At 39.5% G+C, this 27,995-nt stretch overlaps 1 protein-coding gene and 1 long non-coding RNA gene across 3 annotated transcripts; both read right to left on the minus strand.

Moving 5' to 3' along the window:
* Positions 1-2: 2 nt before the first annotated feature.
* LOC131241111 (OPA3-like protein) lies at positions 3-27,977 on the minus strand. Of its 2 annotated transcripts, XR_009168957.1 has the most exons (5): positions 27,659-27,977; positions 7,504-7,638; positions 6,816-6,902; positions 5,767-5,903; positions 107-244 (listed from the first exon to the last, which is right to left on the minus strand). XR_009168957.1 is itself a non-coding variant. In XM_058239783.1 (4 exons), exons 1-4 carry the CDS (start codon positions 27,785-27,787, stop codon positions 80-82), a joined length of 516 nt encoding a protein of 171 aa, XP_058095766.1. In that variant the 5' UTR covers positions 27,788-27,976; the 3' UTR covers positions 3-79. The 2 variants fall into 2 exon arrangements, 1 of the variants encoding a protein (XP_058095766.1); XM_058239783.1 differs by lacking the exon at positions 5,767-5,903 and having other exon boundaries at positions 3-244; positions 27,659-27,976.
* On the minus strand, positions 19,429-21,326 carry LOC131241112 (uncharacterized). The gene is made up of 2 exons (XR_009168958.1): positions 19,579-21,326; positions 19,429-19,548 (listed from the first exon to the last, which is right to left on the minus strand). It is a non-coding gene; the product is annotated as an uncharacterized LOC131241112 (long non-coding RNA).
* Positions 27,978-27,995: the final 18 nt, after the last annotated feature.

The following is a 27,995-nucleotide window of genomic DNA, read 5'->3' on the forward strand; positions in this document are numbered from 1 at the left end:
TAAGTGACATGGCCCACTAAAATGGGCCACTCACATGAAGGTGCATTCAAGCTTTTCAAATCTGGTGACCCAAATATTATCAAGCGGCTGCAGTTGACTTGCTAGCTTCAGTTGCAGGGGCATGCCCGAAGTTGAGTATGCTTGCAAGGCCTCGTCCTTTGGTGGCCAAGTGCTCTAGCTCCCCAAACTTATGTTTAAGAAAGTCTACTTCTCTTGCTAAATCTTCATTTTTTTGTCGCATTGCCTAAATAACCAAAAAGGTAAGATAAGAAGACGTGCGTATATCTAAAAGAGATGAATTTGAACACCTTGCGGAGAAGGAATTATATGATCTTCAGCCTGAGGAACTTCAGTATCCTCAGGTTCTTGGATTTTACAACTGGGCCCCATGATTCTATAAGCCTACAGCGGATGAATCATGCCTCAAACATCTCCCAGATTGGGATATAATTGCCATCCAAGCTTTGGGCTCTCCTGACCTTATTTGTCCTCATATTTGACCTGATTTTCCCACCAAGGCATGGTCCACCCATGGTGGAGGTCAGCAGGCCAACATTCTGATCACCAAACCATTGGGCCCACTTGTAAAACTGGAAATCCAAGCATGATATGCAGAGCCTCATGTCATGGATCGTCATGAGCAAATCCAAATTCTTTGTAGAGCAAACTGATCATTAGTTCCCAACCAAGGGGCAAGTGGAATCCGTTATGTCCAAACCAGTGAAGTAACTCCATCTCCAACCGTCCAAAGATATAAATCTTTATAATATTCTGAACCATTCATGAACATCACAGCAAATACAATTAAGATATTTATTTATTGATAAGAAAAAGAAAAAAGAAAAAAAAAATGTTAATGGCGATTGGATTGATGATAAAATAGAATCTTGGGTTGAGAACAGTGATTCGATTGATGATGAAGAAAGAGAATTCTTGGTTCAATTCTCTACCTTAATGACAGAAAAATGGATTGATCAAATTCTATAGAGTCTGAAGAGGAAATTGTGCAGATTTGGCAACTGCACTGACAAATAATAGGGAGGCACACAGAGTGCAAATACAGAATATTATGGACCAACTTATTAAAGACTTTGAACAAATCCCGAGGTTTCAAACTACCTGTTTTGCAATAAAAGCCTACAATTACTACTAATGAACCAAAATCCCCTACCACACAATTGGCTTTTCTTGAACGAATCCCACGATCCTCTCTATTGATTCTTCCTCCTGTTCTTCCAAATGGTCAGTCAATTTGTATGACTATCGAGGAACCAAATGGTCGGTCAATTTGTATGACCATCGAGGAACCTTTCTACTTGTGCATGCATGAAAAATGAACTAAAATCTAGTGAGTGAAAAATGAACCAAAATCTAGAGAGTGAGAGGACGTCCTCAATGAGTAGTTTCTTCGGCAACAAGAGAACAGAGGTAGTGCCGGTAGTAAATCATCTGGCACATGTTGTGTAGTCAAGATGGGTTGTCTTGTATACGTGTGGGCTAAGAAAATCTCTAGACAGATTGTAAGGGTTGAGCCCTTAGCTCAAGTGGATGGAGCTAAATGTTGCAACCTTGCACTCGCAAGTTCAGCCCAAACTTACTAGGGAACAATCATGCAGATTCTCTAATCTGTACAGTCTAGCCACAAGGCCTACTAGATATTTAGATGGAAATCGAAGTTTTATATTTTGATCATAGATTTGAATATCGGCATCATATCAGCTGATACGGCCATACCATATCCATATCAGCATGAGACGATATGCGATAAGGGGCCATATCGGCCCAATATGGAAAAACTGACCCGTATCAGCCGATACGAGGCGTATTGACACTGATACGGGGCCGATATAGGTCGATATGCCCCGATTTTAAAGTTTTTTTCAAATTTTCACTTGTCTCCTCTTCTTGTTTTCATTTAAAACATGGAGGATGCTAAAAAGTCGTTTTAGGCTAGATCTAGACCTATTTTGAAAGAGGGGCGGGGGGGGGGGATTTGACAAATTAAAGCAAAGTGGACTGTTATGGGAGAATTAAAAGAAGGATAACTTCACTTTCTTTTTTTTATATTTTAACCTTATTTTTGTTGTATTTCAATGTAATGGGCCCTAATTCACCAAACCATGTTTGATTTGTGTTGAATTAGGGCCCATTTAGTTGACCTTCAACAAGTCGAACCAACAGACAACATTCTCATCAAAGAATGGTCCGATACACCATCATTGCATATTCAAAGACCAAAAAAATTACAAATTCTTGAATATTTTATTATTCTATTTTATTTTTTTTACTGATATTTTCCTTAATTCTTTGGCTCTAAAAAAATTTGACCGATACGGCCTGATATGGTCCGAAACAGACTGATACCGATACACAACACCCATATCATATCATTTTTGGCTGGGCTGATACACCCCCGATATCGAAAGATTCAAGAAATAAACTGCAGCTTGTTGAAGGTCGGTTAGCAAGATGACCACTTGTCACTTCATCAGTGCAACACCCTATTAACCTGCTAGTAAACTGAAGACCTGTGGGATGACAATGGTTCCCTAATAAAATTTTATCCAAAGCTTTTGTCAAACACCCTGTCACTCTAGAGAAGAGGTTGTACCCCGCAACACTACTTTACAATCTGCAATCATCAATGCTAATAAAGCACCGTAGAATGATCTAACAGAAAATCCTTCGCTCTACTCTGATCGAAACTGATGATCCATATGAATCAGATAACAATCTCGTTTCTCCATCCTTACTAACAGGCAGATTAGCCACAACAGCAGGTCCTTCGCTCTACTCTGATCAAAATCAATAATCCAAATGAATCGGATAACAATCCCGTTTCTCCATCCTTACTAATAGGCAGATTAGCCACATTAGCAGCATTATCACTGTCAATCTATTGTTTTCTCATAGTTCCATAAAAGTTAGTGGGGGAGTACCTCTAGCTAGCACCTTCTAAGCTTCTACATCTCTCACAGCTAGGTATGGGAAGACATCTCCATCTTCAGGTGAACCCTCGTAATTGGAACTCATTCCATTGGTTCAGAACCATAGGTGAGATAGAGCAAGCACCTTCCTTGCCCCTTCGGGACTCTTTGACTCCATTAGAGAACAATACACTACCCGACCCATCCCCCAATTCCTTCCCCACGCCAAAGCAATCCGTGATCTTTTAGCCCCCGAGACCCAATCTGATGCTAACATACCTGGGTCTGGAAAACTTAGTCAAACAGGATCCTCAAGGACAACATATCTATGGAAAATAATTCCACCCCACAAAAACACTTGAAACTTAATCCCTTCCCTAGACTCATAACCTCTGTAACAAGGAGTCAAGATGCATCATTCTCTAAAAAAACAAACCTATGCAACAACCATGGCACAAAGACGTGTACTGGTAGTAGTAATAATAATTTATATAGCAGTATCATAATACAGTAAAGCCAAAGTCCTTCTCACAGGGTTGCCAGCACAACAGGCCCATCCCTCTCAGACAAGGTATTGAAAAACGGCTACATAACAGTAACAGTTTTAACAATTAAGCATTACGTTATGAGGCTGTAATAGCTGTTACGTGAAAAATGGCCCATGACAGTCCATTATGGAGCCGAAAAAGTTTTTTTTAAGGACGTTACAACCGTTATGGGGGCCATAACAGCCATTACAGCCCGTATAGTAACAGTAACAACAGTGGTCGTCAGGGCCACCTCACCCTTATGGAATACCTTGCTCTTGGACCCCCAGTCTATAATGTGGCCAAGACTTGGCTCCCTCATCCATCTATCTACAACAGTGACGGTCAGACAAAATGCTTGGACTTCTGGTCCAAAGTGTGGCTGCAACTTAGACCCGCCACATGCGTGCATCTCTCTTTGTTTTCTGCTGAAGCCTTACACACCCAGAAGATAATACCTACTAGACGAGCTCAACACTCATCAAGGAGCAAGTTAACATGAATTATCGGGCATGGTCTAATGCACTAACTTAATGACCCTAGCCATCTAATCAGTGGTGATGGGGACATTACGCGCACACGCATGCCCCCCTACACACATATGCAAGGAAGAAGAGGGACCCATCATCGATCTGGATCGATGACAACGTCCAGGGAGAGCCTCCTAATTAGATGACTACGTTTTAGTTCCTTGGAGTAGACCGATCGTCATGTGAATCCCAACATGGGTTCTCATGATCGTGGCCCACTATTTGAAACGATCTAGTGCTTTGAGTTTTAGTTATTATTGTTATTAGGAACATCATGGACAATTTAGATTGCTTTGATTAGTTGTTATTTATGGGTACTTCGTCTCTAAGTAATAGGTTGCGCACATGGCACGACTTTTAGGGTATAAGATTTTATTATAAATAGGCACCTCTTGTAGTCTTTTTTTCTCATTGATGATTGAAATAAAATTTCTGCGTTTTCCTGCTCCTTTTTGAGTTGTAAAAACCTCATTGGGTGCGAAGCCCTCCCTTCTTCGAAGGGCTACTACCATGGTGCGAAGCCACACCCATCCCAATTCGCCCCCATCTCCTACCATCCATATTCACCTTTTCCTATAGCCATCCAACCTTTAAATCCATTGTTATTTTGCAGTCAATCCTTCCCTATAGCAAATTACAAGAATTTGGCCCTGCAAGAGGGCTGAAACTTCGGTGGAGCACCACGCACAGACCGGAACTCGGATCAGGCTGAAACTTGGTAGTTGTGTGGCCCAGCCCTGACCGACCAGACCCAAGTTGGGATTTTTTAGGTTCATGGGCCCCACACACGTGCGGACAACCCTTAGCGCACATGTGTCAAGCCTGGCCTACTGTCCACACGTGCGAGCTGGCTTCAGTTCACTCTCACCTCACTTTTACTCCTTTCTTACTTGAGTTCCCTAATCCTAACCCTATATTGTCTTAAATCCCAATTTTTTATGCCATTTTCTTCGACCCTAAGGTTCCCCAAATTGAAACCTGTGAATCCCTTGGGTTGGGGAAATATTTTTGCGCATGTGTGGATGAATTTACTCTCCTTTGAGCATTGTTTGGTCTATAACTTTAATCGATTCAGCCCTAGCATGTATAGGCCTGGACTCGTATAGATTCCCCTTGATTGAGTGCTTGACTTTATGTGGGATGTGGAATTTTGTGTGATTGTTTTGAACTAGTATGATCTAAAGCCTGAAATCTTGCATATCATGTTTAACTTTCATGTCCTGCATCAAGTGGCCACCAATTGTACTATAGTTAATATAAATAATTGGATTGCCATTAAGCTATGTGTATTATGATGGATAAGTTCTCTAGCAAGCAATCTGTGTATCTTGATGAACTAGTAGGCATAGGCTTGCAATTGGACCAGGCTGGCTATGTCAGGCTGGTCCATTTGTCCTCTAACATAGTACCTAGCTCAATCCAGCTCAACACACCAAGGGCCACAATATGGGGCCCATGTCCGGCCTCTTTTTTTTCTTTTTTCTTTTTTACACACGCACACAAACCCCCACACACTCACGCTGTAGTGGAATTTCACCACCTATAGGTACTCGAACCCTTGACTAGGTGTTGAAACTCCTAAGAGTCTACCACTGGAGGAAGAGGAAAGACCCAGCCCATGTCCAGCCTATTGCAGTCTGAAGCCCAGCCCAAGTGCCCAACACAAACAGTTCTCCAGGCCAGACTTAAGCCCAAGTTCAACCTAAATCCAGCCTGTACCCAATCCAAATCAAAGCGTGTAGTAATGATTAATAATCATTTAATGCAATGCATTTGGACCACCTTGCATAGCTTGTTTCCAATATTCAGCAGCTTGATTGAACCAAGCCTCCGCAATTTCAGAATCTCCGGGTCAATTCCTTTCCTTGGAACCGGCCATTGGGCTCTGGCATGCTAGGTCCAAAATAATCTCCCTCCGTCTAGAAAACAAAGATTATTTGATAAACAGGTTCTAGTTCATTTATGCTGATTAATGTTTGATTTGTGGAGCATTGCTAAGACCAAGCCCAAATGCACAGCTAAACAGTGCCTCACATGCCAATATAACTTATGTGCAGGACATCTGAGCTGTGCATCAATTGAACCCGACTATGTACATAACCAGGCCAAAGAATCGGTCTGGCCATATGAAACTCGGACCCTTAAAAAATTGGAGTACCCAAGTCCAACCTAGGTTGGTACTAGGATAAGGAATCCTCCTTTGCCAAGACTTGAAATCCAAATGAGCAAGACTTTGAACTCTAATAGTAATCAATTATTTAAAATTTGTATTGAATCTCAGATTGAGCAATCCACTCACAATATGGTTATAAAGGTATTTTAACATGATAATGCTTAAGCAATTGCCAATCCTTGCAGTACCCATATCCTCAGAATTTGGCTCTTGAGGATCCACTGAACCTTGATCCTTGGGGTGCCTGATACCTGTAGGCCGGCTCATCAGTTTGGCCACACATGAACGGAAACACTGGATATGTTGAGTAAATTCCCAAGGGTCAACATTCAACATACACGTGGCCACCCACTAAGAGAAGCAGCCTGATTTCTAGCCCAGGTCATCTACAAGGGGAGCCCCACCCAATACATGGCTTGAATGTCCCATGTACATGGCGGGTAGGACGTGCAGTTGCATGTAGAGGTTTGCATGGGCTTAACAAAGCTTTTGAAGTTAAACTTATTACTGTTGGAGGTTAGAAGAGGCAGGACAAAGACAGCCAGATTTCAGTTTCAAGTGGTAATCTCAAAATAACAGCTTTCAATGCTTGCAAGGAGAGGAAAAAAAACCTGCAGTTCTAATGATCAAAACCAAAGGGAGAATCTTGGTATCTAACCTCCAATTCCTGCTTGCGTAGTTCCTCCTTTCTAGCTTCTGACCTAGCACTTCTTTGAACCTCAAAGATCACAAGAACTCCTGCAACCTATTTAAACTAAGGAAGCATGTAAGTAGTGAAAAGTTAATCTAGCATAAAGCTAGTCTGCAGAAATCTGAATGATTACAGAAGAAAAGAAGAAAAGCAACTTCAAGGGGTTACAAACTTCAAAATTTTCCAGACCAACGTTATCTCAACTTTCATCCACATGCAGGCATACTTACATGCACATGCAACAACTCCCAATACACACGAGGTACACACACGTGAACCACCTCACCGAGGGGTGAAAATGGGCCGGAACTGGATTGGTTTGTCCTGGATACTGAGCTGATTGTGTCAGGCATGTCGGGCTCAACCTGTTCAAATTTTTTATTTTGCTCAGCCTGGGCAAGGCCCATCTCTACCCCTAATCAACCCCGCAGAAAGCTGAAGCCACGAGCCAAAACAGAACACCCCCACAATCCAAGCCACCATTCCAACCCAATGGTGTGCTTGCACCCATGTGCGTGTATGGATGAACAGAGAGTCAGAGACATGCAAGAATACGTGCATGCACAAACCTATGCACAAGGAGAAGCAATTTTGAGATCTTGTGACATGTGAAAGGGGCTAAAAAAGAAGAATTCTGCTCGCAAATGAAGATTACCGAGAAGACAAAAAGTTCCCCAATAAGATCTGTAGCAGCTTGGACAGCTTTCTCCGCATCCAAAGGGCGGATCTCAACATTAGTTGCATGACCGTAAATGCGTCTTTGCATGGTCGTTGTGAATCGATGGTTTGCCTGATTTCAATGGAGCATTATCAGGAAGAATACTTTGGAAGTTGTCAAAAGTCACAAAGGTTCTATTTCAAGACAAGCAACCACTGCATAATACAAACATTGCAGCCATCTAACAATGCACTATGTAAAACAAAACACCTCTGATGCAATGGATGAGAGTCGTAAGACCCTTAATAGTCAATGGGAGGCCGTAGGTTCAATTTTCAAGGCCCCCCCAGGAAACACATGCATTTTATCTCTCAGTATTTTGTGTGTGTGTGTGTGTGTGTGTGTGTGTGTGTGTGTGTAACATTATTGCAAATTGTCATTATTGCAAAACACATGCGCATGCCTCAAGACGCACAGAGCATAAGCACTATTAGTGAAAGAAGTATGCCATGTATCTAGCGGCAAATGACAGGAACATGGGTGGTCAATTGACATGGAAGGTAGCTGTCATTTAATTTGAAAGAAAGGGTAACAGACAGCCATACCAATACAAGTCCATTTGAACCTCATCTATCTGATCTACCATCTGAATCAATGCCCAAGATGCATCATTAATCCACTGTGAAAAAAGTTAGGTCGAGTGCACATATCATAGTTTCTGGAGTAGTTGTATTGTATGTTTGTGAATGTCAATTAGTAGCCCCAATAGAGGATAAATTTATGTAGAGCCTACTGCGATGGTCCAGCCACATGCTAAGGAAACCAGACTACCCGAGACAGATTATGGCTGAAGGGTCCGGAAGGAGGATGAGAGAAGACCTTAAAAGGTCATGGATTGAGATGGTAAAAAGAGATATGAAGAGTTATTCACTTTCTAAGGATAGAACCTTGTATAGGAATGATCAGCAAAACAGGAGCCGACCCCAAGTAGCTGGGGACAAAACCATGATGACAGTTGTAATTTGTATGTTCATGAATATCAATGAGTATTTTAAATTTACCAGGGGAACATGACCATATACCCAACTAGTCACATATGATATTTGGAAAGTAAGAGAAAAAAAATTATTGTTGCTTTCTGACCTAATTGTGTGTAGAGTTCTTGTAGCATTGCCTATGGAAAAGTTCAAATTGGAGGTTGTTACAACCACACAACATATCTTTTCAAGTTATACGCGAACTCAAGCAAGGAGATCCTTGATCTGATGGGGACATCACGCACACACGCGCACTCACGCCGCCCCCCCTACGCACGTACGCCAGAAGAAAGAGGGCCCCACCGTCAATCTGGATTAATGACGACGTCCAGGGAGGGCCTCCTAGCTAGAAGACAAGGTTTTGATTCAAAACAGTAGACCCGTTAGTCAAGAAAAGCCCATCATGGGATCTCATGATCCTGGCCTACTAGTCAAATTGATTTCATATTTAGGTTTTGCTTATTAATGTTATTTAGAACATCATGGACGCTTTAGATTTCTTTCATTAGTTTTTATTTTGGTTTACTTCATCGCCAAGTAATAGGTTGCGCACATGGAGCGACTTTTGGGGTATAGGGTTTTCTTATAAATAGGCACCCCTTGTAGCTTTTTTCATTGATTGAAGATTAATAAAAATTCTGCGTTTTCCTACTCTCTGAGTTGTGAAGCCTAATTGGGTGCGAAGCCCTCCCTTTATCGAAGGGTTAACTACCGTGGTGCGAAGCCACATCCATCCCGATTCACCCCCATCTATCGTCATTTCTACTACCCATCTTCTACCATCCATTCTTCTCATCTCACCCCATCATCTACACTTCAAATCAATCATCTATTGTAGCAATTCTCCTCCCCACATCAGAATTTCAAAATCTGGCCCTACAGGAGGGCTAAAACTTTGGCAGAGCACCACGCACAAACCGTACATCGGATCGAGCTAACATTTGGGGTTTTTGAAGTCTATCCCTGGCCGACCAGGGCCAAGGTGGCCTTTTTTCTGAATAGTGGACCCCACACATGTGCGGCCAGGATCGCACGCACGTGCGTCTGGGTCATTGTTGTTGTCCACGCGTGCGGTACTTCTCTGGTTCGTCTCTCTCCTCTCTTTCACTCCGCTTTCCCCCAAAATCCCTAAACCTAACCCTAAATTACTTAAATCTCCAATTTTATGTCCATTTTCTTACCCCTAGGGTTCCCCGAATTGGAATTTCTAAATCCCTTGGATTAGGGACTTATTACTATGCATGTGTAGATGATTATTTCTTATCTTTGAGTATCGTTTGGTTCATAATTTTTATTGATCCAGCCCTATCATGTGTAGGCCTGGACCCACATAGATTCCCCTAAATTGAATGTTTGGACTTTCATGTGGGATATGGAATTTGTGTAATTGTTTCTGAACTAACGTGATCTTAAGCCTGAAATCTCGCATATCATATTTAATTTTCATGTCCTGCATCAAATTTGGTATCAGAGCCTACGGTTCTTGTAGGGGAATTCATTACATGTTTAGGTTTGGTTGTTTATGTCCATTACGCATCAATTCTCATCATATATGGCTGTTTAGAAGTCCATAAACCCTGACATAAGCTGCTGAAATTTTTTATTATCCCCTTATTTGAATTATTTTAGAAATTAACTTAGCTTTCTATTTCTAGGTTTAGAAACTTTCCTTTTCTGTTTTTTAGAAACTAATTTTTTAGAAACTTTCTTAATCTATTTTTAGAAACTAATTTCCTTTCCTTTTTCTTTTTTAGAAAACAGTTTACTTTCCTTTTTCTTTTTTAGAAACTAACTTACTTTCTATTTTTAGAAACTTTTCTTTTTCGTTTTTAGAAACTAGGTTGCTTTTTTTTGGAAACTTTCCTAACTTGTTTTAAATTTTAAAAAAACTTTCATTTTTCGTTTTTAGAAACTAAGTTATTTCTTTAAAAAATAAAAAAAAAAATCTTATATTTTGACAACTATATTGCTGAATTTTGATTGGCACCCTACACTAAACATGGAACAATTGCAAGAGTCACTAAACAAGCTGTCCCAGAAGTTGGAGTTTTTGATTAAGTGCTTGGAGATGGACCAATGCTTAAGCGCTTGGAGATGGACCAATGCTTTGAACAGCTTGATGTACGCATTACCCGACTAAAGACCTTCGCCAAGACAAACCCCACCATTGTGGTAGATGTCCAATCTTAGGCGGGTGGCCTAGAGAATAGACCAATGAATGGAATTGGTGAAAGAATCAATTATGGGTGTACACCCGTGCACCCAACCCATGAAAGACATCAAGACCACTATTTTGAGGGGTACAACATGTGCGGCCTTGTGGCTGGAGAGAGTGCACTAAAGGCTAGTGTAGAGTTACCCACCGAGACCATTCCGACAATAGATGAGTTACGTGATATCTTTCCTAATGATCTACTGGATGAATCTCCCCCTAGGAGGGATATAGAGCACACTAGAACGTGGGACACCGTAATATCTACAACCGATTTTGTGTTTAATAGTTTTGTCGATAGGTCTACAAGTCTCAGTTCTTATGAAGTCGTTACTGTTTATAAACCTAGGAAACCTATTGATCTTGTCCCCGTGTCACTGTTCCATAAGGTGTCAGAGCCTGCAGAGTCTTTTGCGCATCACATTCATTCATGGCATCAAGAAATCAGGCAGAAGATCACTACTAGTAATGAACATTACAAATTTTCTGCAAACCAACATAAACATTTCAAAGAATTCAATATTGGGGACTCTGTGATAGTCCACATCTGGCTCGAGCAGTACCCTCCAAGGGCCGTTCGTAAGTTACACACGCGTAACGTTGGACCCTTCAAAATTATAAAACGAAACGGTCTCAATGCGTATGGGATAGATCTTCCACCTTCTATGGGAATTAGTTCCACATTCAACATGGAGGATCTAGTTACTTTTCAGGGGACCACTAATACTTTGTCCGGCCCTTCGTCTACCCGTCCTCATTCCCCATATTTATCCCTTGAACCATGGCCCCTTTCCGACCCATTTTTCCAGCCTCTACCTCCCATACCCACTCTTCCTGACCTTTCTTCCCAGCCTCTACCTCCCATACCTACCCTTCCCGACCCATTTTCTCAGCCTCTACGTCTTAAACCTACCCGTCCCGACCCATTTTCACAGCCTTTACCTCCCATATATACCCTTCCCAACCCATTTTTCAAACCTCTACCTTCCATACCTACCCATCTCAACCCATCTTCCCAGCCTCTACCTCCCATACCTATCCTTCCCGACCCATTTTCCCAGCCTATACCTCCCATATCTAACCTTCACACACCCAAAAAGGAAATAGAGGATACCCTGAACCATCAGATAGTTTCAACGTCGGACTGCGGATTTCAGAAGTACCTGGTTAAATGGAAGTCACGCCCAGCTTCAGACAGTACGTGGCTCACTGAAGAGGAGCTTCAGAGACTTGATCCTGATATCTTGGAGCGGTTTAGGAATTTTATTTCGCCAGTGGCAAAATATTCGCAGTCGGGGAGAATTGATGGGGACATCACGTGCACACGCGCACTCACGTTGCCCCCTACGCACGTACGCCAGAAGGAAGGCCCCACCGTCGATCTGGATCGATGACGACGTCCAGGGAGGGCCTCCTAGCTAGAAGACGAAGTTTTGATTCAAAAAAGTGAGCCCGTTAGTCAAGAAAAGCCCATCATGGGATCTCATGATTGTGGTCCACTAGTCAGATTGATTTCATATTTTAGTTTTTGCTTATTAATGTTATTTAAAACATCATGGACGCTTTAGATTTCTTTCATTAGTTTTTATTTTAGTTTACTTCATCGCCCAGTAATAGGTTGCGCACATGGCGCAACTTTTGCGGTATAGGGTTTTCTTATAAATAAGCACCACTTGTAGCTTTTTTCATTGATTGAAGATTAATAAAAATTCTGCGTTTTCCTACTCTCTGATTTGTGAAGCCTAATTGGGTGCGAAGCCCTCCCTTCATCGAAGGGTTAACTACCGTGGTGCGAATCCACATCTATCCCAATTCGCCCCCATCTATCACTATTTCTACTACCCATCTTCTACCATCCATTCTTCTCATCTCACCCCATCATCTACACTTCGAATTAATCATCTATTACAGCAATTTTCCTCCCCACATCAGAATTTTAGAATTTGGCCCTACAGGAGGGCTGAAACTTCGGCAGAGCACCATGCACAAACCGTACATCGGATCGAGCTAAAATTTAAGGGTTTTGGAGTCCATCCCTGGTAGACCAGGGCCAAGGTGGCCTTTTTCTGAATAGTGGGCCTCACACAAGTGCGGCCAGGATCACACGCACATGCGTCTGAGTCATTGTTGCTGTCCACGCGTGCGGTACTTCTCTGGTTTGTCTCTCTCATCTCTTTCACTCTACTTTCACCCAAAATCCCTAAACCTAACCCTAAATTACTTAAATCTCCAATTTTATGCCCCTTTTCTTACCCTAGGGTTCCCCGAATTGGAATTTCTAAATCCCTTGGATTAGGGACTGAATACTATGCATGTGTGGATGATTATTTCTTATCTTTGAGTATTGTTTGGTTCATAATTTTTATTGATCCAACCCTATCATGTGTAGGCCTGGACCCACATAGATTCCCCTTAATTGAATGTTTGGACTTTCATGTGGAATAAGGAATTTGTGTAATTATTTCTGAACTAACGTGATCTTAAGCCTGAAATCTCGCATATCATATTTAATTTTCATGTCATGCATCATAATCCTTTTAAGTACAATAATATGAAGGTAAACACCCCCATAATGTTGACAGAAGATTGAAAAACGGAAAAAATTTTAATTTTTTAGATATGGTTTTTGTTAGATTAGCATGCTATTCTGGAATACGGATGCTATGAATGATATTGAATCCAACATTCTGGCAGAAGGAAGCCTGTTGTAGAAAGATTAAAACCATTTCCTTGTGTACAAAATTTTGCTTCCAAAGAATATGGTTTGCTATATCAGATAAATGTGAGTGCATGAAGCCCTGTTTACCCAAATGGGAACTGTTGCAGAAATTAAAGAGTGCACAAGTTGCAACATCTATTGTTTATTGTCTGCTATGTCAACCCAACTTGAAAGGTTTGTACAACTCATGTAGTAGATTTTGTACACAGCAACCTAGATACTGTCAAAAACCTTTTTCTTATGTTGTTTCTTAGAAAGCTAAAAGCTCGATGAGTCAAAAAAAAAAAAAAAAAAAATTTAACTCATAAAGGAGATGGAAAACTATGGTTGGCCATCATCATTCACAATGCAAGGGACCACTAAGAGAGTCAATTGACGATGGAGGAGAGGATGGTGTCAAGAAGGATTGAGAGAATAAGAAGCAACATCAGGGTTACACAAGGATCGGCCAACTTGAAGACAGATCACCACTATAGCTACCCAAGAGGAAAATATAGCTCGATTTGACTCAGTTCGAAGCTGAGTTCGAGCCGAATCGAGCTGATTTTTTGAGCTCAAAAATGAGTTCGAGCCTAGTTCGAGCAGGCCCCAGCTCGACTCGACTCGGATCGAATCCAGCTTGAATTGAACTCGGATCGAACCAGTTCGGTGACTCGGTTACTTTGCCATTGATGTTGCTCACCAACTATTTGATAAAATGACTCAACGAAATGTGGCTGGTGGCAAGGAAGGTTTGTCTGGTGGCAAGGAAGGTATGTACATGAAAAAAACCCAGAATAGCAGGCACATCTTCGGGTCGGGGGTTATATGATAATCAAAGGCTGAGATTCAATGATTCACGATCTATTTGTGATTGCCAGTTTCAGTTATGGAACTCACCAAGTTGGGGAAACCCCCAAAAACTCAAACGCATACATCACTTTCAATACAATTGATAGGTGTCATATGCAAAAGACAAGGATAGTGGAGGATATGAAAAAGATGGACTATTTGGGTGTACATATTGCAAACTCCTGTGTTTGTGACTCGTCTATAGTGTCTTGAACATGGGATGCACGTGGAAAGGGAAGGGAGTGTCCCAATTTGTCTTTATGAGCGGTAGGGAAGGAAGCCTGAGGGTCAGGACATCTTCGTAAAAAATGGTCCCTATGATGGCTTGGACTGGGCTTATTAATTTCAGGCAGAGAAATCAACCCCAGTTCCAACGGTGGGGTTTTGAAGTTGCAGTTCAGGTGTTTGTGGAAAAGCCTCAATGGCGAACTCGGCTCGATCTTGGCTCGAACTCGGCCCAAGCTGGCCCGAGCTGCTGACCGAACCGAGCCAAGCTGGCCAGTCAAGCTCAAGGACCGAGCCGAGACGAGCCGAGTTCGAGCTGAGATCAGCCAGTGTTCGAGCCAAGTCGAGCTGAGGCCAGCTCGACTCGGTTCGACTCGATGTACGCCCCTAATCATCAGTAAGTACGTCCACCAACATCTCCATCTCCAAAATGTTTTTCTATTGTCAGACTATAACAAGTTTGATGGCTCTGAGCTTCGATGAGGACAAGACATATTCCTTCCTCCTACCAGAATGAGGAAAGAAATTGAAATCTAGTAGAATAATGATCTTCCAAAGGATCTTCGCTTTTTGTCAGGACTAAGATTGCATCGTCTTGACATACAATGTGAAGATTATATGAAATTACAGCAAGCTAAACCAAATCCCAAGCTACAATCATATTGTTCGGATTCATGTTGGAAGTTATAGCATAAGTTTGATGTTGGCTGCCAACTTGACGCAACGCTTCTTTATCCGAGCTTAGGACCTACAATGAGATTACAAAACTCCCACAAGCACAATGTAATCAAGGTATTCCATATAAAAAACGGTGGTTGTAATGGTCACCATCATTACCGATACAGGTATTGGCCATAACGGCCTATATGAGGGCGTAATGACTATTGCAACCCCTATAACAGTTTTGTTTTTTTTGCCCTAAAAATTCTAGAAAAAAATATCTTAAAAAATCCAGAATAATGTAAATATTCCAAATATTATTCTTTTTTTTTTTTAAACATCTTTATGGTAGCACAACCAAATGGCTGGTGAGAAAGTTGTATTGGGCTGTCTGGCGAATTTCTGAACATAGCTATGTCTCTAATGTGTACAAATCACAATCAAGCATTAGAACTAGAAATCGGAAAAAAAAAAAAAAGGCATAAATACTATTTTTTATTTTTTATTTTAAAATGGCCCTCAGAGCTTCTATTCACTCAAATAGGCATAAATACTATATTTTTATTTTTCATTTTAAAATGACCATCGGAGCTTCTATTGGCTCAAATCACTTCAATCTACAGTTTCAATCCTAAAAACTATAGTAAGAGTGGTTGAAATCTGTTATAGAATGATCTAGGAGAGATTTTGGAATGAGAAAAGTGAAAAAATGATGAGAAAAATGGATTTAAATAGAAAAGTGGTCTTTTTTTAACCGTTACGGGGGTAACGGTCGTTATGCCCTACAACGACTATTACAGTATCAAAAAAAAAAAAAAAGATTGCCCCATCTCACCCACATATCGTGTAACAGTCACGATTGTTACCTATACATATCAGTCTTTACGATCGTATCGTAACAGATATGGAACACCTCGAATTTAATAGACTCTTATAGAGGTTGATGACAATCAAGTGCTATCTAATAGTCTACTACAAGCATTGATTACAACAACGAGTTAGTCCCAAGTTATGATCAAACATATCTAATCAACTAATGAAACTAAAAAGGTTCTAGAGAAGAGATGAATCATTCCATTGTATCCTAAAAGAATCCTTAAAGGTCTAAGAAGCATAAGCAATTATAAGGCACACTATGGGGTGCAAGACTGATCAAGAATAACAGTAAAGTGCTCGGAACATTATTATTATTAGTTCGAAATATTTGTTCATTCAAAGCATTTGTTGCAAATCAAAGTAACAAGCTTGTAGCCAATGTTGCTAATTTTCAGTGTAATAGTTTGAAATAGAGCAAGAACCCTTGAATGGCCATTGGGAACCAAAACGGTTTGATCAATGGTTTAGGCTACGTTTAGATGCATTACCAAATTGAATTTCATATTAATTTAATGGATAGTGTTGATGACAGTGGATGTGGGCCGTACAACACTTAGATTATGGCCCACCTAGTCTAAGAGAGACGGGGCATGCAACCCTAATCAAGGTATTCCGTATCAGTATCGGTTGGCGTAACGGTGCCCACCATTACCGATACGGATACGAGGGCATAACGGCCCGTAACGGTGTAATTTTTATTTTTTTTTATTTGTCAAAAAAATGAAAAAATATGGATTAAATCCGGAATATTCCAAATATGGATTCGTTTATAATTTGGAACATGTTTATGGTGGTGTAACGGTCCACTCTTTAGTGAGAAGTTGTATCGGTCTGCCTGATGAATTTATGAACCTGACAACCTAGTATTGGCTATAGATCTTTTATATTTAATTATCTAACTATATAATATCAATATAAATTAATTAGAATGAATTTAATACCAAAATATCTCATATTTCATATTTGTAGGTATTGGTATATTACATACCTTGTGACTTGTGTACGTTTTATTTTAACATACAATCTAGGGACTTTTATGTCCAATCATGTAATTCATATATCCAACAAATTAATATAATTCTTCACAATAAATCTTAACAAAAAATTTGAAATTATATTCAAGTAAATATAGTGTTGTCGATTTAGAGCTGATTTAGTGAATCATTCAATACCCCAAATCAACGTTAAATTCATGCAATTTATTGCCACTTATCTCACTAATGGATTGGTGGATATTTATTGAATAGTGAAGAATGAAAAATATCAAATGATCATATTTCAAAAAAACAAATATTTGCAAATTAATGGTGAGAATCATTTAAACAATTTAATTTTGGAATTGTGACTTGGCAACAATATTGCCATAATTTAATTTATTAATTTTGAGTTAATGTATGCCTCATGGACAATTTTTACGGCCATGTACATAGGGCCCACCATGATGTATGTATTGTATATCAATGACATCCATCTGTTTTATCAAATCATTTTAAGGCATGGTCCAAAATGAGGTAGATCCAGATCTAAGGTGGACCACTAGTGGGTGAGGCCTTCAAATTGGGGTCCACCTTGATGCATTTGTATATTCGTGCCGTCAATCTATTTTGCCAACTCATTTTAAAGCATGATCCAAAAAATCAGGTAGATTTAAATCTTAGGTGGACCACTAGTGAATGACGCCCTGAACATAGGACCCACCTTGATGCATTTGTTGTATATCCATGTTGTCCATCCTTTTTGCCAACTCATTTTAGGGCATGGTCCAAAAAATGAGGCAAATCCAAATCTTTGGTGGACCACACAATAGGGATTGAATTCCCACAATTAAAACTTATATTATTATTATTATTATTATTTTTTAAGTTGCGACATGTGTTTTCCTTGATTCATGTCCATGCAACCTTATCAACAGTTTCAATGGTAAATAAGCATTACAGTGGGTCATAATAAGTTTTTAACTGTGGGCATTCAATCCTACTGTTCGGTCCACTTGAGATCTGGATCTGCTTCATTTTAGGGACCATGCCTTGAAATGATCAAGAAAAACTGATGGGTGGCATGGATATATAATATAACACATAAATCAAGGTGGACCACATGCACAAAAACAATGCAAGTGCACGGTGGACATTCAATCCTACTGTGTGGTCCACTTGAGATCTGGATCTGCTTCCTTTAAGGGACTATGCCTTGAAATGATCAGGAAAAACTGATGGGTGGCATGGATATATAATACAACACATAAATCAAGGTGGGCCGCATGCACTAAGCAGCATGCGCCGCAGACTACTAATACAATAAGGTGCCTAGTGCAGATTAGCTACCTACAGGTTGAGAAGTGAGACACACTACTGAAGTGACGTGACCAAGTTCTGTGGTCCCCACCATAATGTATGTTTTGTATCCACACCTTCCATCCACTTGTAGAGATCATTTTAGGGCAATATCCAAAGAATGAGTTAAATCCAAAGCTCCAGTGGACCCCAACACAGAAAACTATGGGGACAGTTACGCCCACCATTTAAAACTTCTAAATGCCACGAAAGTTTTAGATCAAGCCGATATCCGTGTTTTACCTTATTTCATGTCTTTTTTAACTTTTCAACGGGCTGGATTTCAAATAAAAATTATGGTGGGCCTTAGGATAGTTTCAACGGTGGGAATCACTCTCCCCACTGTTTTCTGTGGTGGGGTCCACTACATCTTTTTATCTGCCTCATTCTTTAGCTCATGCCTAAATAATATCTCAAAATGGATGGACGGTGTGGATACAACACATACATCATAGTGGGGCCCACAGAACTTGGTGACATCACTTCAGTAGCCGACTCGCTACTAACCTGTCAGTATCTAATCCGCGTACATTGACTTGAACGCGGATTGCGTCCTACCCTGCCCGGACGGATTAATGGCTCTGTGGGCCAACGTGGTGTAAGTGTTTTAGAAGGAAAGAAAGGGAAAACGAAAGAGAAGGAGAAAACGAGAGGGAAAAAGAAAGAGGATGGAGAGGGAGTTGCACCAGAGGGGAAAGAAGAAGGAGAAGCAGGAGGAGGAGCTGCAGCGTGCCGCGAGGAGCTGCAACACATAGGGAGGAGCTGTGGCAGCGCCGCGATGAATTGCAACAGCGCCACGGAGAAGAAGAAGAAGAAGAGGAAGCGAGAATAAGGTTAGTTTTTTTTTCTCATTTTTTCTTTTCTTTTCTTTTCTTTTTTCGTTTTTTCGTTTTTTCGTTTCTTTTCTTTTTTACATTTTTTCTTTTCTTTTCCCTTTTTTTTTCGTTTTTTCTTTTAGGGTTACTGCTCGTAACAACTGTTACGGGCTTGTAACGGCCGTTATGCCTTGCAACAGCCGTTACGGCCCCGATTTCTCTTTTCTATTTGCTTTCACTTTTATACAATTCTACATGGTATCATAGAGGATTTTATTATGATTTATCTCTTCTATCTCATAAATTCTTCTTTTTTCCTCTTTGCACTCCATTTCTCTCTTGTGCTAAACGTTATCGACGAAACGTCGGGTTTCTTTTTTCTTGTTTTGGTGTGTCGAACCTTTGTAATGGTCCGTGTATAAGATGGTGAATGTTATATTCATGATCATCTCTCCTCTCGCATTCGATCGGAACATGCATGCTGATTGTTTCGCCAAGTGCAATGTGTGCATCATGTGGAACGTGTAATTAGAGCATTCTTATATCCAACGGAGTCATCCCTAATTCATGTAAAAGCACCATAGGATTCTCTTTATTTTCTCTCCTTATGAAGATCAAGGGTGATCAAAGATCTAAGTTCCTAAATCCATCTGATTTTCTACTGATCAAATAGACTCTATAAAACTAAATGAAGCAAATTATCTCCAATGGTCTAAATCAATTCAAATGTTTTTTTATGGCCAAAGACATTAAAATACCCAACTATGGAGAACCAGATGCAAGTGATAGCACGTACAATTATTGGATCCATAAAAATGCTCAAATCATGACGTAACAGAATGGAAAAATCTATTGGCGGGAATGCAATGTTTCTAGATATTACAAAGGAGTTGTGCAATGCATTATGAGAAACGTATTCATTTGATAAAAATATCTCCCGTACATATTGATTTTTTGAAGAGATTTTTACATTTTAACAAGGAAATAAGTCCCTTGGTGAATATTATTTGAAAATCAAAAGAATGTAAGAGGAGCTGAATGTGTATCAACCACTTAATGCTGATCCAAAGAAAAAACATCAGCAACATAAGGAGTTCCATGTGGCTAAATTCCTATATGCCTTAAAACCATAATATAAGCCAGTTGATACACCAGTGGATCTACATCATAAACTAGTTAGTGATCAATTCCTTCTCTCACAGTTTAAGTTCTCACCCTATACAATTCGTTATCAGCCCTAATGATATGAGATGAGGTTTGGCACAATGTTGAGAATAGTTCACAACATTGGCAATACCACCCATGCATCCAATGCATTTTGGGATGCCCTGTTTCAGGAGCTTTCTTACACATGCTCCAATACTGAGATTTTGAAGCATGATCCCCAAAATGCATGGCCATGAAAATTTCCCAGGCTGATAATTGCATGGACCTTTCTGACCATTATCTCAATGACAAAGAAGAGCATAGGATGTTGCACAGGAGAACACATTGGAAGGTTATAATAACAAGTTCGTGGTTATGATTTTACAGGAAAATGTAGCATTTCATGTTGTAGAACTAGTCCTAGACTTGTTGGGAACCAAAAAAAACAAAAAATCGTAAATTTTGACTCTTCAAGAAATCTATTTGCAATATAATAGCCAACAGATTTTACAATCCAAAACACTGTTAGTGGTCGTTTGGATGACTGTAAATGGTTTACTTTGTTTGGATGCAGAAAAATGCATGTAAATGATTTACAGTCTGTAAATCTTTTACAGCTTTCAGCCCTTTTGATTTACAAACAAAAAGTTGGGATTTCAATTACAGGCTCTCCATTTACGGCCTAACAGCTATAAATGGAATGATTGGCTCTCCATTTACAAGACTTGAGCAATTTATAGGCTATCCAAACACACAAAATCATTTACATGTGAATCATTTACAGCTGACAGCCAAATAGGAGAGGTTGTAAATGATTTACACCTATAAATCATTTACCACTTAAACCATTTATAGGCATCTAAACGATCCCTAGAGAAGTGCTTCAGAAATTTGCGCACTCAATGCCAATGTAGTACGGGTGTCAGATCCAAGCCATTCACCAGTGTCCACCACGAACAAACCCACTTGTTGTTTGGGCCACATGTGTTTGATTGTTTGGGCCACATGTGTTTGAAAATTTTCTGAATTAAAAAATAAAAATAAATAAAAATAAAAAAAGAGGAAACCGAAAATAGGCTTGAATAAGTTTGATTGGAACCAGGCTGAAGCACATATTAGATACGTTGTCCTTAAAGCATGATTCGCCCCCTCCTATGTGATTTGAGATCACTGGCAGGTTGCTAGAAATTGCTTCCAAGATACGACAAGCTTTGTTTAATCTTGACTCCCACGTGCAGCAATCACAAAGGGACCACCTTAGGAACTTGGCTAACGGAGTCAGTTTTCTGGCAAGAGACTCTGTGTGTAAAGGTCTAATCGCTTCTACGAGAGGTCTTTGGCCTTCTGACCCAAGTGCTAAGTAGGCTACTGAAGGAGGAGAAAATGAGGGGTTTGAAGTTGTTGATTCTAGTCTCTGAGGAGATTCGTTGCTTGAGTTATCTTTTTTATCCCAGCATCACCAATTTCTATAGATGGAATGAGTAAATTGTTTCACCTGAGGCCATCAAAGTTCAGAACGTTGCAAAAATGTTTATGAACACAGCGCTCATTAATCCAAACGTTTCAAACCGTTAGATCATTAATATGAACGTTGTATTAAAAATCTGACTGTTACAAAATGTTTCACATGCTACAACATTCTAAGTGATTCTCTCTCTGCAAAGGTAAAAAATTTACCATATACAAGGCATTCGGTCAACCAGACTTTACACTCTTCTAGCACTACGATCGCATTGTCTAGATACGGTTCGCGTAAGGTCGCAAAGGAGCGACCACTCGCGACACGATGCGCATGTGTGAAGTGCACCACTAGCACCTTTACAACTACACTACCTTACTGCCCACACCCTCATCTACGCACGCGCGTGCACAAGCTCTCTCTCTCTCTCTCTCTCTCTCTCTCTCTCTCTCTCTCTCTCTCTCTCCATTTTCTCCAAGTAAGTGAACTATGCACATGATAGTTTATAAATGCTATAAAACTCCCATCTCTAAGCAATGTGGGACAAGTGAAAGATTCATTTTTGCACACTTTTAATTTATTTTTATTTTTATTTTTTAAAAAAAAAAAAGAAAGAAAGAAAGAAAGAAGAGAAAATTTTAATTTTGATTTTGAATTTCAAAATTGAAGTGCATTATTTATTTTAACCAATTGAAAAAGAATTCTTAACAATCCCCAACATGGTTAAATTAAATAATAGAAATAGTTGTAAGAGATTAAATATAGTTCTTATGCATAAAGAAAGATATCTTTCAATTTAAATATTCTCTTAGTGTAAGTATTTCAAAGTTCTATTGAAATCCTTGGTAACCACGGCCTTGAACCAGTTATTCCTTAATGACAAAACCAAAAAGACCACACACATAATTGCATCTGCGTTATATGAGTTCCCTTATATTACTCGGTTAGTACATTTAATGACCATGTGCTTATCGTATTTTATGAACGATTTCGAGAGAAACTCTAACTCTCATTGGAAGTAGCATCACCTCTACGCTCACATAGGTGAAATCCTTTCAATGTCTCCATTACTTTAAGACACATATCCTTTAGACTAGATTCCATTAATTGTTTTATGACTCAACCCTCTACCTATAAAGGCTAGCACTATCCATCCTAAATGAGGTTATTTATTTATTTATTTTAGTGCTAAAACTTTTCATGTATCAGTAACTTGTTTTTACTCATTAAATTTCGATTTAGAGATTTTCTAATGTTTGATTGGGTTTCCAACACCAATGAAATTTTTATTGAAGAGTTTCAACCCCATTTATCTAGATGGTCTCCTCAGTACCTCTCTTGTTAAAGGTTTAATGAAAGGATCAGCCAAGTTCTTACTTGACTTCACAGAGGAGATCATAATAAGTCCATTCCGAATCAACTGCCTTACATAATCAAATCTCATACTTACGTGTCTGGACTCCTCATTATATGTATTGTTGTAAACTCTCTAGAGTGGCTTCACTATCACGATGAAGTGAAACAGCCAACATAGGATTCGCATAGAATGGAATTTCTAATAGAAAATCCCTTAACCACTCAGCCTCTTTGTATGTTGTAGCCAAAGCTATAAACTCATATTCCATCGTCGAGTGTATTATGCATGTCTGTTTCTTGGATCTCCAAGAGACAGTTACACCTCCTAAGACAAATATCTACCCTATAGTTATTGTCCCTTGCACTCGATATCCAACTCGCATCAATATATCCTTCCAATATGGCCGAAAATTCTGAGTAGAATAGTCCTAGTTCTTTGGTTGCCTTAAGGTACCAAGAACCCTACGAACAGTCTTTTAGTGTTTTGTACTGAAATTACTAGTAAACATGCTTTGTTTACTCACAGCGTATGCTATATTCGATCTTGTGCACTGCATTGCATACATCGGACTGCCTATAACACTAGCATACTCAAAGTTGTGTAACTGCTCTTCCATCACTATCTTTTTAGCTTGATACTTGGATTAAATGAGGTATTAGCCTCCTTGATTTTCGAGTGATCAAACTTGTTCAATATCTTCTCAATATAATAAAATTGACACAATGCATAACCCCCGCTATGTTTTTTAACTTTAATCCCTGGATGATATCCACTTGTCCAAGATCGCTCATTTTTAAAGATGGAGGATAGATACTTCTTTGTTTTAGTTACACCCTCCATTGTATTACTGATAATTAACATGTCATCTGCATATACTTACAATGTAACCATTACATACTTTAGAGTATATGCATTTATCGGCTATGTTATCATGAAACCATGAGATAGTACCTTTGAATCAAACTTTTTTCATGTCACTGTTTAGGTGTTCGCTTTAATTCATACAAAGATTTGATAGGCCTACAAACTTTATTTTCATTTCTTGGCAGAACAAACCCTTTCGGTTGCTCCATATATATACCTCCTCATTGAGGTCACCATTCAGGAATGTTGTCTCTACATCTCATTTGATGGATGTGAAGATGATGTATGCACGTTAGAGCGAATAAAATCATAATCAATATTATTCTAACCACAGGTGAATACGTGTCAAAATAATCAATTCTGTCTTTCTGAAAGAATCCCTTGCCTACTAATCTAGCCTTAAAGATTTTTATTGTACCACTACCATCAATGTAGTATTTCCTCTTGAATACCCACTTACACCCTAAAGGTTCAGAACATGGGGTAGGTCTACCAGTTCCCACGATTGGTTTGATACAATTGAGTCCATCTCATCATTAATGACCTCATTTCAAAAAGCATAGTCACTTGAAGACATTGTCTCATTAAAGGTTTTAGAGTCATCTTTTACAATCAAAACTATAGGCATCTTCCTAATAACATTCTCTCTATCACCCTCAACAAGTGAAACGAGATACACTGAGAGTCTATTTTATCATGATCAAGACTCTTTTCTACATTTGTTCTCTGACTTTTACAAGGTTTATTAGGAGGTTCAATCTCTTCTTGAGTTCTCTATCAAGATCAAGAAGATGAATTGTTGTGTCATGGTCACATCTTAAATGATTGTTAAAAATTCATTCTCTATTGGTTAAAATAAATAATGCACTTGAATTTTGGAATTCAAAATCAAATTTCATTTTCCCTCTAAAATCTTTCTAAAAGTTTTAAAAAATGAATTTTTCATTTGTCCCACATTACTTAGAGATGGGAGTTTTATAGCCTTTATAAATTATTATGTGCATATTTCACTTACTTGCAGAAAATGGGGAGAGAAAGCTTGGGTTGTGTGTTCCAATGCACATGGGCGTTGGCGTAAGCAATGAGGCAGTGGTTGTAGAGGTGTACTTCGCACGCGCACATCTTGTCGCGAGTGGTTGCTCCCTCGCGACCTTATACGAACCATCGCGAGAAGGTGCAAGAAAAGTAAAAAGTTTGGTTGACCGAATGCCGTGTATACGGTAAAAAATTTTACTATTGCTGAGAGAGAACCGTTAAGAACGTTGTAGCATACGAAACGTTCTCTAAGGGTTTAATCTTTAATCCAAACGATCAGATCTTTAATCCAACGTTCAGATTAAGGATCCAACGGTCTGAAAAGTCTAGATTAATGAGATAACATTCATAAATGTTTTTACAACATTCTGAACTTTGATATCCTTAGGTGAATTAGTCCACTCCCTCCATCTATATAAACTAATGTTGTTGGGATTAAAAAAAAGATGACTCAAGCAACAAATCTCCTCAGAGACTAGAACCAACAGCCCACTCAGCACTTGGGTCAAAAGGCCAAAGACCTTTCGCATAAACAATCAAAACTTTACACACAGAGTCTCCTGCCAGAAAATTAACTGCATTAGCCGAATTCCTAAGGTGGTCCCTTCGTGATTGCTGCACGCAGGACCAAACAAGGTTTGTCGTATCTTGTAAGCAACTCGCCAGCGATCTCAAATCAAATAAGAGGGGGTGAATCACACTTTAAGGACAACGTATATAATACGTGTTTCAACATGGTTATAATCAAACTTATTCAAGTCTATTTTCGGTTTCTAAATTCATTTATTTTTTTTTCATTTCAAAAATTTTCCAAATAATCCTAAAGAATTATTCCTATGAAAACTGAAAGTATCACCTCGATCAAGTTAATGAATCAAGATTTAATCCGACTTGACTGTTTTAATGGTACAAACTTCACAAGGTGTTTTAATGGTACAAACTTCACAAGGTGGCAAGATAAGTTGAAATTCTTTCTCGTTGCACTTAAAATCTACTTTATCCTAGACTTGAATATGCAACCTTTTCCTCCTGCAACCGACAAAGACACGGCAAAACAAATTGTTGCAAGGAACAAACGAGAGGAAGACGAGCTATTATGTCAGACCGTCTGTATGATCTGTATACAGACACGATCTCTATTAAAGAAATATGGACTGCATTTGAATTCAAATACAAGGCCAAAGAAGAAGGAACGAGGAAATTTATAATCGCCAAGTACTTCGATTTCACGATGGTTGATAACAAACTATTGTTACCTCAAATTCTAGAATTGCAATTGATCGTAAATAAAATAAAGGCCTTAAACTTGACCCACCTAAATCTTTCTAAGTTGGGGCTATAATAGTCAAACTGCCTTCACTATGAAAAGATTACAGGAAGAAGTTATTGCACATGACCGAAGATTATTCATTGGAACAAATCCCAAAACATCTTCGAATAAAGGAAGAATCTCGTGCACGAGATAACAAAAATAATACCAATTATGCATCCTCCTCTGAAGCTAATAAAGTTGAAAGGCCATCCCAGATCAAGAATACCCATGAAAATGATGAATCCCTGAAACCCAATAAGGATCAAGAGAAATTCAGAAAGATCCAAAAGAGTGAGAACGAAAAATTTGAAGTGTGCATATGGTCGAAGATGACGAAGAAACTGTTTCTGAGTGTTGAGAGATCAACTCAAGTGATGGACCTAGTGCACACTAACATATATGAGTTAAACGGCATTCTTACCCAAGGAGACAAAATGTATTTCATATCATTCATAGATGATTGCTTTAGCTATGTGTATGTGTACCTGTTGATACAAAAGATAAAGCATTTAATGCATTTAAAATCTACAAGTCCAGGGTGGAACATCAACTAGATAGATAAAAAATCCTTTGTAGTGATAGAGAAGGTGAATACTTCTCTAATGATTTCTCTAGCTATTGTGAAGAACATGGCATAGTACACCAGGGCACATCACCTTACACACCACGGCAAAATGGTGTGGCCGAGAGAAAAAAAATAGAACTGTAGTTGAAATTGTCAACCCATGCTAATACAAGCAAAAGTTGCCATTTAATCTGTGGGGAGAAGCACTACCAGCAACGTGTCATGTCCTAAATAGGATCCCATCTAAGAAGAACGGGACATCTCCATAAAAGATATGGAAATGAAGAAAACCAAGCTTAGGATATCTTAGAGTATTGGGGTGGTGTACCGTGTATTTCAGAACACCTGATCCTAGAAGAAACAATTTGGGATAAGTGCTCCTTTGTGGGTTATGCACAAAACAGCAAAGCCTGGTCAGATAGTATTTTTCTTACAATTTCCTTTTTATTATAATTTTCGGTTTCTGTTTTCTATCGAGAAAATAAACTCCCAACAGCGTGTGTATGAAAAATAAAAATGGATGGTAAGAACGGTCAAATATTCAGCTTGCGCGCGTGGCCTACCAGATGAATGGACCGTTTTGAATTTTTGGCCAGAGCACGTATAAGGCGCTGGCTCCCAATGATCGTTCCGGATCCCACACGTATTCCCCGTGAGGAGGGAAAGAGAGAGAGGGGGAGGGAGAGGGAGAGGGAGAGGGTTAGACCTGGGCTAGATTGATGATGAGTTGTCGGAACCTGGGTTGGTGGCCAGCCTGTTGCTTGAGCCTGGAAGCGATGGGCTTGCTTAGGGTTTTGAGGACCAGCGATCCCAATTTCACCACTGGGAGTATCATTTTATTACCTCCTCTTCCTGTTGCTTCTCGAGGGTATTTGAAGAAGGTGTCAGGACATTCTAGTAATTTGCATTGCTGCTTTCGAGAAGTAGCGTCAGCTGCCCGCTGCAGCTCTCTTGCAGCCGTTGGGGAGAGGAGAACGATGACTTTTCTCTTTTCTGAATTCCGCCCCCCGGGGGTGACTTCAAAAGACACGCGCGAGGTTGTT

Source organism: Magnolia sinica, chromosome 3, assembly GCF_029962835.1.
Source record: "Magnolia sinica isolate HGM2019 chromosome 3, MsV1, whole genome shotgun sequence".
Classification (NCBI taxonomy): domain Eukaryota; kingdom Viridiplantae; phylum Streptophyta; class Magnoliopsida; order Magnoliales; family Magnoliaceae; genus Magnolia; species Magnolia sinica.